The sequence below is a fragment of the Bombus pyrosoma genome, linkage group LG7 (assembly GCF_014825855.1).
Source record: "Bombus pyrosoma isolate SC7728 linkage group LG7, ASM1482585v1, whole genome shotgun sequence".
Taxonomy (NCBI): domain Eukaryota; kingdom Metazoa; phylum Arthropoda; class Insecta; order Hymenoptera; family Apidae; genus Bombus; species Bombus pyrosoma.
In genome coordinates, this window is record NC_057776.1 from 16,372,057 (window position 1) to 16,389,495 (window position 17,439).

The following is a 17,439-nucleotide window of genomic DNA, read 5'->3' on the forward strand; positions in this document are numbered from 1 at the left end:
TATATATTTAAGGATAATGATCGTTATAAATAAAATTATACAGAGAATAAGATAATGCAAAAAATATCTTGCAAACGTGGTAAAAAATACCTTACGGAAACAGCGTTGAACACGTATACGTTTAATTAAGTAAATTTTATACAAAATTTCTTAACTCTAAATCATATCTGCCATCTGTAATTGCATGCAAAGTCCAAATCGATGCAAATATAATCGGCACATCGCATTTGTGTGTGCGTATATGTTACAATAAATTTATAGTATTTCACACTTACAGCTACGATAGAATTTCACGATTCTGCTTGATCCTGTAATTATCAATTTTCTAACTGCCAAGTTCCTAATTGCTTGGTGACATCTCAAACGAGGTCCTCGATGCCAGTTTCTCAAATAACGCCCATGCGTTCAAATATCTACGTACGTGTTTTCCATAGTATACCGACAGAACATTTTTCATTGGCATTATTTCTTTTAAAAGAAATATTACTTTCCTCGAGGACACCGAATGGCCACATGTTCCGTTTTAATATTAACAGTTACTATTTTTACGAACCACATATCAGACGCATAAAATCTAACGAGGTATAATATCCTGCAATAATATCGTTGAACCGTTGAATATTAATTACAGGATGTTATTTAATAATCGCACATAAGATACCGTCCATTAAAACGCTGCTGACTTTACGACACCTGTATGTCACTGAACGTGAATAAATAAAGTAAGATAAAATATGGTCGACTACCTATGTTGGCGTACTTTGAAATACTCGACATTCGATGTCACGAGTCAGCCGCGGGAATAACTCCTTCTTACGAACAAGAATGCTCGACGAATCACCACCACTTTGACCTTACTATTCTTCTTCGTCTTCGAGGTTTCCTTGAACCAATAGCATTTTTATTTGCAGTAGTAGTTTGCATTTTTATAAAAAAAAATTAATCTTCCTCGCATCGATAATAATTTTGACGCAAATATTTCTGTAAACAGGGCCGGCGCAAAGCAGGAACCCGGCGCCGCGTTTTGAGAATTACCCGATTAAAAACACCAATTTTGAGTAACTTTTCACAGAATGATAAGAGATGCAAGACATTTTTTTAGTAGCGATGATTCAGTTTAAAGGAGTGACAAAAATCATCAATGTTCGGTGTAACTCCATAAAGTTCTCGTATCCTGGAAACTACTTTGGATAAAAAGATCCAGCCGCTTTTAGAGAAATGTACTTTTCACAGAAATTAAACTACATCGATAATTTTTTGCAAAAGTCATACATGATTATAGATTTTGTACTTTCATTGAATTTTTTACCCCTTGAAAGCGAATTATGGATGCGAAAAAATATTACTTGGATTCGTTTAAAGAACTGCTTGTAGAAAGTATATAATATGTACCAGCATTTGTAAATAAATAATTCCTCGTTGTAAAATTTAAGTGTAGGACTCGAATGTGTCTGTAAAAGGTGGGAAATTTGAAAAAAGAAAGGGAAGAAAATACATTAGGGTTGTAACAGGATTAAGCAGTACAATAGTAGATACGATGATACGATTTGTCATTCGTGATTATGCACTTTGCACTTCAGAGGAAATTGGAATTCTTGCAAAGTATATTTATAATAATAAAATGATTACGATTTGTGTAACATCGAAATACCAATGAAATAAAAGCGATGGTCTAATGTACCCTGCGCTGCGTTAAAAGCACTAATTTCAAGTGATTCTAAGAATACTCGCTTCGTTTGTAACAAAGAATTATTTCTACCGCGACATTTTCAGTGGAACGTACGTTTAGTAAGTAGTAAATTAAGTTGAAAAGTTGTTACAGCGGAATCCCATATACTCGGTTAACGGTCTTCGAGTGAACTTTGAAGAGATTTTACTCCACCCTGTATTTATACGACGCAGAAACGTCGAGGAAGTTGTTCATCTTTCGAGACAGGTTTGTTGAACAATTAGACGACACTTATTTCCAGTTAAAATATATATTTAAACGAATACAAATGAACGTTCGATCCTACGAGATAACCGAGTTAGTTAGCGCGATTCTCGTAGTTTGAAAATGAATTCTTCAATGCGATGCAGACTCAAATAGTTAGCTCATTCTTTAAGAAATTCATAAACAATACTTTTAATATAGAAAACATTGACCTTTTCTTCTGACGTTTAATTCTACAAAATTGCAATGAAAAAAAGTGATAAAAAGTTTTCTCATCAATTTTTACGTTCGAATAAAAAATCAAATAATATTTGATACCAAGCAGAGAACTTAGTTAGATCGGTTAAATTAAAAATTATGTAAATGCAATTTCTCTGTTTCGAAATACTTCACATTCGTCAATTTCTATGTAACCAAGGAAAACTACTACTTGTAGTACGCGATACGAGATCACGACGTTAATCAGAAATTTTACGATGTTAAATTGATTGCGACATAAACACGATACCGTATACATATCTTTAATTACCTACTGGTTTTTAATTGAATTTCCTATCTTTCAAGTATACGATATCTTCGTTTAGGAGCCCTTGTTTCTTCACGCATCGATGAATCTCTATTAAAAATGGATTACGTTGTGTTTACATCTGCGAGAATTAAAATCAAGCAAGTTGAAATTCATTTGTCCTTGTTAAACTTTCAACTCCGTGGCCACAGATGTTTCTGATTAAGAAACAACTCGGTTAACAGGTTAAGGAAGCGAGAGAACTCGAGTAAATAAATTATCACGTCGGCAAAAAATACCGGCGATCCGGGTGACGAGGCAATTCATCTTCTTCGGTTAATGGGTTGGTTAAACGAATTAAATGGACAAATTCGCGGCGAGATCAGACCAAGCACGAGACTCGATGAAAAACGTTCGATTTCCATTCCGCAAAGGAACGTCCAGCGTGACTTCGTTAAAGTAATTGACAGAAGCCGTTGACATTGTGGAAAGATGCCGCGAATGCAAATGGCCGCTTTGAAGCGCGGCGTTTTATAATGCATGCCGGCTCGGTGCGACTTTTTCCATAGGATCGTCCACTCAAAGATGAAAGTAAAAAGTGCACGGCAACGAGACGATTTCTCGCATCCGCGCGTCCACTTCACGGCTCGCAGTCGAGGACTGTTATCGGATCTCTTAGAGCTCGTTTATACCGGTTCAAAGACCTATTTAGCATTTTCTTGCGAGACTTTAACGACGCTCCGCCACTCGAACCACGCTCCAAGAATAATTTCCTCCTCTCTGAGCTGCGATTCAGAAAGCCAGTTAACATCGCGCCGAAAGAAAGCCGCTTCGATCGCCACGGTGAACGATGTATATACAACAACGAATCACGATCAACTAGACGATTATCGATCGCAATAATCGTGTCTATCAAGCAGCTTGGCTTGCCAATCTACTCGCGAAACGATCTCGTTCCAAAAGGCAAGGACACAAGGTTTACTCATCCTTTCACTTTGTTCTCGTCTCTGCCATCTACTAACAGATTCAACATGCTGGATCGTGGAAACAACGTAGGTTCGGCATTTGGAAATAAACCGTGTGATAAAAACAAGTTTTCCTTGCAACCGGAACGAGAAGTTTTGGGAAAATGTTGAAGTAGAATAGAAAGATTAGAATAGATTGCAATGAAATGTTTCGCACTGTATCGAAACGATAAATAGAAGAATCGTCTGACAATCTTTTATCGGCTTATCCTTAGATTGTCATTTAACCGATCAGTGAACATGGGCAAACATTTCCAATCAGCGTCGTATTTCAAAGAAAGCAGACATTTATGAACTCTGGAATATCTTATAAAGTATGGGATGTTTTCTATTCTTTGCAATTTGCGAATTGCGTATCGTCTGATGAAATAAATGAGATATATTAAATGCAATCTCTGAATAAACAATCGGATTAAAACACTAAAATCCGTTGTGACAGTAAACCGAAATCCCTTATAACGTGCGGCTACCTATACAAACTTCTCTTATTATCGTTTGTCCTCGAAAATCCTATTTTACGAAGCACTTTTCAAAGCAGCAAACGACCAAATAGAACACCATTGATATACGTCCTTAATCTTTTCTAAACTGGCTCAAATAAATGCCATTTCCATACGTCTGTTCGCGTCAATAAGGACCGATCGATACGAACGATACTGGAATCGAAATCGAAAGCTGCTGGCCTTTTCACGATTAGGCAACGCGAATTCCATCCTAGTCAAGCAGAAATTGACGAACGGTGCGCGCTTATTAATTTGTTTACATTGCCGACCGATCGAAAAGAATGCTTCCGCCTGTCGCGTCGGTTAAAAATAAAATCCCATAAAATGGAACCGCAACGACAAGTTATTAAGCCACGTTCACGCCAGAAAATGGCGGATGTTGATTCGTTACGCAAGAAATTTACAGAACGCTCCTATAAACATCGACTTAACTGCACAACAACATTACGACGCGATAAAATTGCAAACACGCCAAACTGGTTAATTAAAAAACATGACAATTTATTAGAATAATTAATCATAATAATTTATTGGGTTAACCCAAGGCATGAACATACACAGGTATCGTACAGCTTTCGCTTAACGAGTATCTAACACCTGCGAACCGATTTCTGTTATTTAGAGAAAACGTTAGAAAATGAGCACAGGCGAAGCCTAGCTGCAGCGTACTTAATAGGTACGTAATAAACAGCTGTTAACATTTGTTCATAAATAATTGGAAAAATTTCTAAAACCTGCCAGTAACGATATTAATAAGATATACAGTGTATTAAACATGACGAACGTAATGCGAACATTTAAGAAGTCCCAACACGGAATAATTTTCTATGTTTCAGAATGTACGTAATTCTATTTTATCGCAGCGTTGGTATACCGAAAATTCAGACTAAGTTTCTGCGGTGTTAGAAAAGTTTCATTCTTACGAAACTCGATTGTCTCGATATTCAGGAAATACACACAGAAATACCCTACTGCTACGTAAAAATACGAAAGAAATAACATGGAAAGATAATTAAGACAGTAACATGGCAATATAATTGAAGTAGTGTAACATGGAAAGCCGACAATTGCGTCGTATTTTAAAAGAAATTCACCGAGCAATATCTCGAATAATATGTTTAATATATCGTAGATTAACTGAAGAAATTAATTTACAAGATAATTACGCGATCGAAACTAAAAGAGGCTGGAAAATATTTCGATTTACAGCGACCATTTCAAAGTTGCACATTTTTAAGCTAAACGGTCGAACGTCCGGATTGTAAACGTTCTTACCAACGAAATAACTAAGAGCACGGTAATAAGACAACAATTAAACACTGGCATAGCGATAACGTAGGTTTTTAAGAGACCGTTATGCGAACGTTTCAGCAGCGCCGTAATAACAGCGGAACAAGCGAGATCGGGTTTATCAATTCGTTTACAGGTTTGCTAAAGCGTTTTCCGAGTTCAGTGCGTGGAACTGTCGACCACGTGACAGTCATGAAATAAACGCTTTTTATCGCCACTGCTTTCACACTTGCGCGGCCTATACGAGAAGTCAACAAATCGTAAACAGAAGCGTAAATTAAAAGAAATGAGACAGAAAATTAGTTTGGTTTAGGCTGATCGAAAATGGCTAGTAAAAGGATCGGATAATCCGTAACATTGCTGTGCTAGAATAAAAGATAAATCGAAGACGATACGAATAAAAAGTACAGGATTCTTTTAGGAAACGTAAATTGACAAGATGAGATAAAATTTATTTGGAAAATCTCTTGATGCGGGTTATAGAGAGACATGAATTTATCTATTAGTTGAATACGATGTCTTAGATTTCTTATTGGATATTGAATTTCAAAAATGAATACCGAAGTTTAATTTGTCGTAAGAAGAAATAATACAACTTAGTAATAAAACTTCGATAATAATACCAGAATTATCGAAGTGGAACAAAAGCAAGTAGCGTATAATTTCACGACTCTGTAGGGCAAGGATTTGCTTACAAGAACGTTTATAAGAACGTTTGTCAACAATTCGCTCGACAATACGAATATAGTAAATTAAAACCACTAACAAATAAATTGTATCAATACTTGTCGCGATATTAACAACGAGAATTAACAACTTTCAATGTGCATTCGAATTTGATTTTCTCACAAATGGAACCTTGCTTTATTGGAACAGATATTAGTCTACACTTTCTTGTTGTTCATTTTTACGCGAGAAATCGTCGCTTGAGACAAAATTCTCAGAGAGAAAATTCTGATATCAAATTTCAAAGTAACTGTAGAAAATAATTCGTGGAACAACGTGAATAATATTCCAAAGAGAGCGAAAGCGATACACAAACGTACCATTCAGTTCGCCGCAATTTTCGAGATACTGTGAATAGAAAAAGGGAATAAAAAAAAGAGAAATAGCCGGTGAACTCGAATTAGATGGAGTTCGAAGGTCGAGTTGGACGGTCATGACATATAAAGGCGACAGAGACGCGGAGAAGGGCGAATAGAGAAATGATACCCGAACTTTCGAAGCACAGTGGCAATTGTACCATCGGACGAGGCCGAGGACACAATGATCGGCAAACAATGGACGCTCGTTACGGGAATGAATCGAGCCGAACCGTTTGCATAATAGGTATTAATGAATAGACGACTGGCCTCGACGCCCTTTTCAATTCGTAGCCAGCTTCAAAATTAATTATGATAATGCGTCGCAACGTAGCCCCAGACTCGACGGATTTGGTCGGATCGATGTCGATTTTATTTTATCCAATTTCGTTTCATTCAGGCAACGATCCGGTCGTGGTCAGTTTTGCCTCCGAATATTCTCGTCGATTTTATCCTCGATCTTCAAAGTCGTGTAATTAACGTCCACAAGCTGCTGGATTTGGCGGACTACAAACTAGCGCTACTCGTTTTCAATCACAGTGACCACACCTGCTTGTTGTTAATATTCCTACGTTCGTATATTCGAAGGTAAAGATGACAGAAGCATAGAACGAGACACGAATCAGATGCGCAGCTTTACCATAAACTCGACGGTTTCTTTCTTTATTATTAATAAATTTAAATAGTTACGTTTCCTCTTCAAATTTAGTAATTTCTTATCTGGAAATGTACAATGGCACAAAAGCGGGAATTTATCGATATACGAACCAATTACTTTCCGCCATCCATCTAAAACGAAATCATTCGAATCGTTACAATTCTTTTACTCGGCGTACAATTACACGCGACTCCAACTCCTACGAAACCGGCAAAATAGAAAATAGAAAATAGAAGATGATAGAAAAATAAAGAAAAAGAAAATAGCGCGCGATCAAGAGAAAAACGAACGGCCACTGGCCGTCGCGTCACCACGAAAGTAGGTAAATCAGCGGAAACGTTTACGAGCGGGAATTAGCAGCAACAGAGAAAATTCCTGGTTCGATTATAATCGCCCCCGTAAGTTTCGTAGAAAATGAAACGAACGTAGCTGCGACCACGAGGTATGTTTCCTATGTTATATCCAGGTCGTGTCAGGAACAACGGGGACAAGAAAACTGGAACCAAGGAAACGGAACGTCCGCGGTCTCGATATCTTTATTATCCGTGGAGAAAAGTAGAACGTTGCTCGGTGTAACACAGACCACTGGCGAATATTTTACAACGCGGTTTCTGTCGCTGTACAATGCGGATATACAATGCAGGATTGCGTCGTAGCCAGAGCCCCTGATATATGGGCGCATTGGTAATAGTGATAAGTTAGCCATGCCACGGTCCATAAATTGGAAATAGTAGATACTAATTTTGTGGTCGACCGTGCAGTGTGTTTTATTGGTACCTACGTTTACAGCCACCAAGGTGGCTATCCTGAATATCGTTAATACGATAAGATATCTATCTACTTTGCAGGCTTGTCGAACCAGTTGCTACTAAGTTCACGTTGCTTATTATTCTTGATAACTATCTGGATAATTTGAAAAATCCATGCACATTGTTCGGATAATTTTAATTTAACGCGGGAATGATTGAAGGAGGGCTGGAGGTAAAATGATAAACGTGTTTAAGCTGAAAAAATTGCCAACGAGAGATAAACCTTAATAGGAGAATCTATAGATACCCTTCGAAATATTAAAATATATTGCTATACGTAGTCGCAAAGATTTGGGAATTCGTTAAAAAATAAAATCAAATAAAAAACATCAGTGGATTCTTTGGATAAATACGAATGTCGCGTAACTTTTTCTATATTTTCCATATTTATTCTCATTTTTTGGGGATTTACTTTCCACATTGAACTTCTCATTTTTAATTAAATCGGAATTAAAACAACGTTAATCGTTGCAATAAAATTTTACATATCTTCTATGACAAATACTAGGGTAAAGCGAATCTCAGTAAATAATTATAATGAGTAAAAATGTACATATACGTCCAATTTTTATATTTTCAACTACATTTCAATCGATTCTGTTTTGTTATGTATTGGAAATAAGTCTTTGTCAAGTGTAAATGGAGCGATCTAAAGTTTTTGCATCATACTGCATATTCTAATGGACCTTTTACAATCATCTGGTATCAATCAAAGCTGTGGCAGTTATCATCGTAATGGTCGTATAGATATAAGTTGATACGATGACAAGAAATTAATCGTAGGCAGGAGAAATTTCGCCGGTTGTAATCGAGTTTTCTATACACCGACTGATTTATGAGAAGCAATTATGGTAGCGGAGAAATGATTGATATTTTAGTAGCTTGATCCGATTTCAAATACGAATAACTGTTTAGTCGAACTAGAATCTAAGAGCTTTTTTCTGATATACATACGAGGAAAGTTGTTAATTGACGAGCGATACAGCTTCACGGGCATTTAACATGCGTTCATTAAAGTGTTTTATAGATGATTTGAAACGTAAGTTCGATTAGGAATGTCATTCTTTAAACGTCCAAACCTTTACTCAAGATTAAGACGCTAAAGTCAAACTGTACGCGTATAATGTCGTCGATTTACCTATTTGCGTGCAACGATATTACAAAATAGATCGTCACAAAAAGCGTAAGTATATATTTTTGCTTTTGATAACATTCGTTACGAAATTAGATGACGTACATTGCGATGATTCGTTAATACGTACAATACTTTGCTGCCGGTAAATATCCGAAAAGCAAGATATCGTTGCAATTTTCAAGTATAATACTATTTTCTATCAGTGATCGATGAAGATACAGACCCATTTGTTAATGATCTTACCTTTCAGAATTCCACGGTTCTTCCCCATTTGCCAGATTCTGTTAAAGTTATCTTCTATCCGATAGGAAAATAAAATTTCTCTTCGTAAAATAACGCGTAATAAAGTGCGCGATTAAGGTAAATTAATTAACTTAAATCATATCTAAACAGAATCTAAGAAACTCAATACGCAACGTGGAATTTCCTGGTTTCCTTCCAATTTACGGATTGGCAAATTTCTCTATATCTTGCAACGACATTCCCACTTTTACCATGTGCGCGTGCATTTAAATTCCCCAACTTTTCTCTTACACGCCGAATGTATCGCGGTAAAGTGACATTCTAGGGATATCGTAGCTAGTCGATCTTCGACCAAACACTGAAAAATCTTCCCTTATCTGCCTTCGCAGCCGAGCTATCGTTAGTCGAAGAAACATTCGCGATGCTGGTCGTACGAAGCTTTGCTCGGCCAAAGCGTAAAGTCTCGTCGTAAAGGAACCGTAAGAACCGAGGCGGGTTTACAGCCAATAGTAATTTTCTCAGTCAATGTGGACTAATATCATAAACAGCCGCGGCGTTTTCGCGTTTTACGATAATTCGCGATCCGAGGCGGCCGCCATTACGGAACGTCGTTGGCATACGTTTCGCCACGCGAACCAACCTTCGAATACCTACGCTCAACTAACCGCGCTCGTGTGTCTTTTTGCGGAATTTCCGCGATTCCAGCGACGTGCATTCGTACGATTCGACGAAAGTTGCGACCGACCATGGAAATATCTTGCGAGACGTAACGCGTATCGCGTCTCTGTGCCAACAATAACACGGATATCGTTTGCGAGCATGGACAATCGAGTGCTTAGGCAAGTTATCTAATGGAGTCCGCTGTAACTGTTTCCCCCCCGCGAAAAATGATCGTTAACGCATCGAAGAGGTGGTGTACGTCGCTTGTGCACAAGTTATTTTTTATGATTTTCTATGTAACGTAAGTTTACCATAAAATGGTAACCAGTTTGTTCGTCGATGTTGCTAGAGGATGCGGGATCTTGACTGGTAGGAATAGTGGATGCATGGCAGTAAATATAATATTTTGAAGGGAATTTTGCAAGCATGTTACGAGAATAACGGAAATTACAACGCTGCTGTAGGCTCGATGTTGTAATGTGGGCGATTTTATCTTCGAAGGATGAACACGTTGAATTATTCCACTAGGCAATTTCTATTTCATTCCGTTTCTAAACGAATCGCAATACGCTATTTATTTATCGAGCCACGATCGAAATTTATACAAAAAGTAACAATATTATCTCTCTCAAAAGTTTTATTATCGGTCTGCAATTTAGAATCAGGGATTTCACTATAGCCATCGTTCTACTATATATACTTGAATTTTCGAATGGAGCTCGTAACAAAAATGGATTAACGACGACTAAGGCTAATTTAAAGTGTTAACACACTTTGAAATTTGAACCATATATCGAGAGAAAGTCTTGCAAACACTTTTTCTTTCGAGTTATTTTCCTACATAACTTACTATTCACCTACGTCATATCTAACGAAGTATAATGTTTTCCCGAAGCGTAACTTTTATGGTATTTCTCTTGCAGGATCTTTACCTGTATATGATGCTTCTAAAGGTGAAGCTCCTCCATCATTAAGGGATTAAACTCGACCTTTAAATCTAGCAGGCTTCGATTCGAATAAAAATCATCGACCAACACCGGATAGACCTTTAAATCCACCAGACCTCGATTCGAATCAAACTCATTGACGAACACAATGGCTCTATCAATGAGTACAAAGCTACCAAAAACCATCGCATCTGTTCCCAACGTCGGCCAACTTTATCCTACAGTATATAAATTATTGTTTCGCGCTTTCACGCAAGAAACGCACAGATAATCCACGTGTGTCGGTGGCCAATTCCAACTTACGATCTAAACAGCAAAGCAGCATTAATCTTGAGGCACGCGGTGCGTCGACGATAAAGGCAATGGCGTGTTTCGTCCGGTTGATAGGTCGTGCATCGCCGTCTTTTCATACTCTCCACTGATTAAGCTAACGAATCTTATTTCTCTCGTGACTCGTCTTCGTGTCTTCTGTTTTCTTTTCGCGCCAAGATTACGCTTCCTTCATAGAACCGGAAAGTTCATAGGTTTAGGAACTTGCTCGAGGTACAGATGGGCTTTTTGAGGTGGATTATTACACGTGTTGGTTTATTACAGAGACGAATAACGATAAAATTGTAATGGTCAGTGTATATTAAAATCACGTTAAATACGAGTACAAAGATAGCGTATACCGGTCGTAATCGTCGCTCGTTCAATGCTACCGTTCGACTCTACGTTCGCTATTCGACTGTGTGACTCGCTATAATGATTCGTCCTAGAGAGTACGTTCGTCTATTTGTATCGACCGATGGAATTATAAAAAGTTGAAATGTAACTCCGGTTGACGATTACATTGATAATGTTTTGTCTGGAGTTCGTTTACATCTGAACCTAGCAAACCAAAACAACGTTGACGCTGCAAGGCACAACAATATGAGTCTCTGCCGGTTTGTAATCTTCCGTTGACTTATTTTCATTTTCAATGAAAGTATTGCTAAAATATTGAGAAATAATAACGTAATAAAATAAAATTACCGCGTCATTTAGCATACGAGACGTTCGATCTAAGGTACGTCGAGTGAAGAAAAGTTTTTTTTTTAAGAGTAAAATTCGTTAGACGTGGAAATGTTAAAGTAAGACGAAGACCACTTGCGTTTTACGTGAAACGATCACTCACAGACTGTAAGTTCCCTACCGTAAGTTACAGTATTGCAAATTCTAAACAGATATGCGAAATAGAAGAGCGTCTAAATTACGTGTAAAAACACCTTCGATGATTATCTCGAATATAATTATAGTTCTTTGAAAGACCATAAATACAAATGTGCATTTCTATCTTCATCCTTATCATTGTAACAAGAGCTGCACAGGTAATTGCAGAAAGATAACTATTAAGATATATACGTAATTCGTAGATGTTTCCTATCGATATATTATTGCTACTATATACTACATGATGATAATATACCTGTAGGAATCTATAGAATAGGGTACTATACACATTAAAAAGATAAAGATCGGCAATGGATACCGCTATAAATTCTAAACGAAACCGATAACTTAATAACTTAATATCGAATGAATCTACAAAATAGCGACGATCAAAAAGATCCACCCCCGACATAAAAGTATGACAATTTATAGCTAATTATCCCTCCTCGTAGATGAAAATTCGCGGTAATGGCGCGACTTACGACGACGATCCGTCATCGCGACACCGATCGCCAGCCATAAATTGGAGAAACACCAGCAATGAAGCCATCGCGTCCTGGCAATTAATTAATAATAATAAAACAGCCAATAAGGGGCATGGGCTGTCCGTAACAAATTGATCGTGTACGACCTCGCGACCCTGATTCAGGAATCCAATTAATGAGAATGTACTTACACACCGCACTAACGTGACTTGCCCATATTATTAGCTGAGCCGTCGGGAAAAGGTAAACGCCACCCTATGCTTGCAAACATATTGTGATATCGGTGATTTACGAAACTTCAGTCGGACGATCGTTCGAACAATCGTAATTCCCAATTAACCGAGAGAATATCTTCACCGCTACCAAAATTTATCGTATCTCCGTTCGTTATTTACGACGTTATCTACGCGTCTTACGTCTATCCTATGCGAGGCAACGTCTTGAATTATAGAAGGGAAAAGCTTGATTCTAAATACGTTGCATCGTAAGTATTGCTAGCGTTTAATACCATTCAATAAGCGTCAAATAGTCGAGCCACGTGCTAATTAAGTTATCGGGGAATCGCTGTAAACGTGAATGTTTTTGCGGTTTCTCGATACACCTTATGGTTGATGTAACCATTAAGATAAAATACGATTGAAATAAAACGTTGCAAAACTTTGAGGAACGAATAGGTACGCGGGTAGAAATCGACGATAGGAAAAAGATTTGGAATTACCGTTGGACGTTTTTTCTTTTTCTCTTTTTTTTTCTCTCTCGGTTGTTCTTTACTATCGTTGGATATGGTTGATTAGATGTTTCGACTGTTATCGGTCAGAAGAATCACACTCGTCGGCGAATACTTGTTAGGCAGTAATTAATCGCGACGAACGCTTAAGCAAACAGCAAGAAGAAGGAAGAGTCGCGATCGCAATCTTTCGTTCGTGACCACGAAACGTTTGATTACACCGATTAAAGGGAGCTGATTTTTTAATGTTGACTGGCGCAGACAAATGTCGCGGTATGAGCGATAAAATTGAAATATCTTCTATGCTATGGTGGTACTCTTTTCCGTTTACGTGCTGATACAAAGGAATGACGTGTTACGAGCATATTACAAGTGACAACCGAATGATAGATAAATAACGTTTTACTTTTTATACCGATAATAAAAGGATTAAAATATATCGCAAGGTTAAATTCGAAATCTTCTAGAAAATAATATATATAAAAGTTTAGTTTATATATAAAATAATCTGTATTTCAAACGAGAGTTAAGAATAATGAAGTAGTTGCAAGGAAACATAGAATAAAGATGTAACACGTTAGAAAATAGAAAATGAAACTAACATCCACAAAAGCAAGGAAACCAAGTGGGCATCGGTCAGACGTAAAATTGATTCAACCGAAAGAAAAATAAAACAATCTCAGATCACTGCGAGGATCATCCTTGAGATGTGTATGGAAAGAAACTACACAGAGTGGAGGAAAATTATGTTATATTTACAATTGGAACTTTCATAAAACCCTTTTTACCTCTGTATCGAGTCTATTACTGACTGAAAGAAAAATAAAACGTATAGAGTTGCAACAGAGTAAAATAAAACGATACGAGGTCGTTGTTAACTTTAATGGTCGCTGCCACGCGTGAATCTCGATTAAGCTCGCGAGTATAAATTGATCGGCCGTTTCGTACCGAACTCGATTTCGCATAAACGAGATACGAAACAGCGATCAACGTGGCGACTGCCTCGGAATATGATATAATAACGTGGCATGCTTAAAAGTCATTACAGAAACTTGCGATAATCTCGATCGATCACCCTCTTAGGACTGCAAAAAGATAGAAAAGGGACCTGAAAAGTCGGTCTCTTTACGAATATTAAAATTAAAAAGGCGATGTTTGCGAGCTACTCGTAATAATTAAAACTTTAACGCGGCATCCGATAAAATCGATAAACGCACAGGCTCGCGAAAGTATTCGAACGATTGTTGGAATTTTCTACGAATATGCTATGCGTGTTCTACGAAACATTTTGAAATTTCATTGACATTCTCACGAGACTCGACCATGGCGATTTTAGTGGTAAATAAATGGTTTGAAATAAATACGAAAATTTAGATATATTTGGTACAAGTATATATACCAGTACGCACATTTCAGAGATCTCAAAATTACTTAAACGATCAACTATCCATTCTATTAATAAACCTCAATATTCAAAACAATATTTAACGTTTATTATATGACTTAGACCAACCTTTCATCCTGTTGATAATTTTTTACTAAACATATGTCGCGATAGACGTCTCGTAACGTCTGCGTAGACTTTCAGATTGGCTACAAATTTTACCAATGTAATCACAACAGTCGTGTCTCATTGCGATGGTAGTAAGATTTCAAAATGTTTCGTATAACGCGTAAAATACGAATATACAAATTTTCTATCCTAAGTACACAAACTTTCGCGAGGCAATGTCAGAATTAATACTTCGCGAATGAGAAGATCACAGGCGTTTGATCGATTGTACGAGAGTACCGTAAAAGCCGGCTAGCGTGTCTCGCAACTGTTAGACCCGAGTATCTTCATAATTTTCCTTTAAAAGTAAACAGACTGAAGAATCGCTCGAAGCTATGAACAGCGTATTCCGCTGCTAATTAAATATTAATAACTAAGCGCGTCAATTAAACGTACGTATTTTTCTCGTAATTTCTATAACGATGCGGAGCACGGTTGTAAGAACACAACGATTTGCATAATATATTAGCCACGACTTTTCCCCGTTCGAACAATCCCTCGCAAATCCAAACTGCCGCGCTCCACGCGAATCGATCCACCTTGAACCTCGACAAAACACTCGACAACATAGAAATAGACGATTCGCGGGATGGATCATCGGCAGATCGATTCGTATATACAGCGGGACGCACATAGCAAATCCATTTCGTGCGTTAATTTCGCTCTAATTTCCCGAGAATCGATGATCCAGCCTCTGAAGTTCGCCGTTTCTCTCGTTCCTCTCTAAGCAACTCGTTAACGGGCCCATTTCGCCTGGAAAAAAAATCAATCTCTCTGAAGCCGGTCTCTCGGGAGCTGGTTGATGGCGATGGCCTCGGTAGAAGAAGGAAGGAGCAGCATGTGATCAATATCTGAACGATGATCTTCATGTTTCAGCGCTCGCTGTGGAATTCCAGCCTAGCCTGGCTATTTCATTATCTCGTTGCACTTGTAAACGAACAGTGAAGGATGCGACGAGGTGCGGATAACGCGGATACGAGGAAGGTCGTGGAACGCGTGCCCTCTGCGACACGAGGAGGCAAGTCCACGTGTTCGACGAGTCCGCCTTAATTAAAGGTTCTCTGTAGGGACTTCATTTATTGGTGAACACCGTCTCTTTCTATCTTTTGCTCGTCGAGCTGCCACGTTGCATACATACACACCAGCCGGCATTATGGTCGAGAGCAAGGGGAGGGAGAGGCCCGGGGAATAGAGAGACGGCTCGGTGAACAGGGAGGAGAAGGGGATGGAGAGAACGAGAATCACGGTTCTCAATAGACGCAGAGAGCAGAGGGAAGAGGTTGCACAAGGTGGACGAGAGTTATAATCATTGGGGTCGAGGTCCGCCTGCCAGCCACCTTTGAACGAGCCCACGAAAGGTTGGTCACTTCAGGAAGTGAGGAATCATAAGGATCGCCAGCAGACGGTCTGATCCGTTCGTAGACCCTCTCGTTTATTTGAATTACTGCTAAGCCTTTAACTGTCCAGCCGGCCTAACTGTACAACTCGTCCACTTGTCCGTACGGGAACACCATAATTCCGTGCCTCTTCAACGGGCGAGGCTGTCTAATTCTTCACCGATTGATATTTTCAGCGATGAGTCGCCTGAATAGATCGAGGCTCTTGATATTTCGCCAAGGGATATAAGAGTGCGAAAGAGGGATCAAGGTGTTGCGACGAGGATGCATTTAACGGCTGGGCGAAACGATCTTTTAGTAGCAGTTGGCTTGATTTTATTCAAAACGAAGGGAAGTTTCTGCTATTCTTAATCGAAGGGATAAATTATCACATAGAAAGTAAGAACGTCGAAGAAGATGCAACGAGAAGATGGATTTATAGCTTTGAGAAGCGATGGAAAGAGGAACGCGATCGAAATATCCTTGGAATATTAATACTTTGTCCGATTCTTTCGATCGATAATTTAAGCGCTCGTTCAACGACAATTCTAGAAAATAATACAATCGATTCCATAAATATTATTCTTACCATCGACTCTATAATTTCAGTCTAATTCGTCGACATTGGAAAAATCTTCCTTTCGCGTTATATTAAAATAAATCAGCTCGAGAAACACGTAACTTTGATTTTATCCGCGACTACGTAGAAACACCTACTACTTCAACGAATCTTTATCAGCGACCAAACAATATAGTAAATCGAATCTAAAGGAAACCAAAATATTCATAAATTGTACAAAGATTACGGGACCTAACCCGCCAGGGCGTTCCACGAGGCAAAGCGAGTCTTACTTCCCGTAAGATAATTCGCCATAAATCGAACCGCGAACGCGGCGGCCTAAGCGAGAATAGTAAACGCTCAGCGAGCCGCGACTTTTCTCACTCTTATCTTAATCGCCAACGAACCAAAAGCAGAAAGGACGTTTCTCCACATTCTCGCGAAATTTACGATCGAAAAAGGAAAATTCTTCAAGGACGAACGATATCGAGCGATTCCATGCTATGAACGACAATTATTAGCCGTGCCAAATATTCAGGTCTGCTACAACGTATCCGCATACCTCTCGTGCCAGTCGATACGAGACAGATACTGTCCCCGTATATCGGTAACGTAATATATAAGCCGCGACAAAAGCGACGACGTGACGGCGCAATCGCAAAGGCGGTTGTCTTTTAGATCGCGTTCAGATAAAATAATAATCGATTGATTAGCGTTTGTTTCGTTGCTTTGATATTAGTCGTCGTCAAGGTAACTGTC

General features: G+C 38.5%; 1 protein-coding gene across 4 annotated transcripts in view; it reads right to left on the reverse strand.

The window, feature by feature from the left end:
• The window catches only part of LOC122568847 (UPF0489 protein C5orf22 homolog), a 402,800-nt gene that overhangs the window by 308,046 nt on the left and 77,315 nt on the right, over positions 1 to 17,439 (reverse strand). The window contains exon 4 of one of the 4 annotated variants that reach the window (XM_043729056.1): positions 15,107 to 15,498. The exons of the other annotated variants lie outside the window; for them this stretch is intronic. Within the exon in view, the coding sequence (XP_043584991.1) occupies positions 15,399 to 15,498 (100 nt within the window). The 3' untranslated portion in view covers positions 15,107 to 15,398. Of the gene's footprint in view, positions 1 to 15,106; positions 15,499 to 17,439 lie in introns of those variants that run through there. 4 annotated transcript variants of the gene reach the window in all.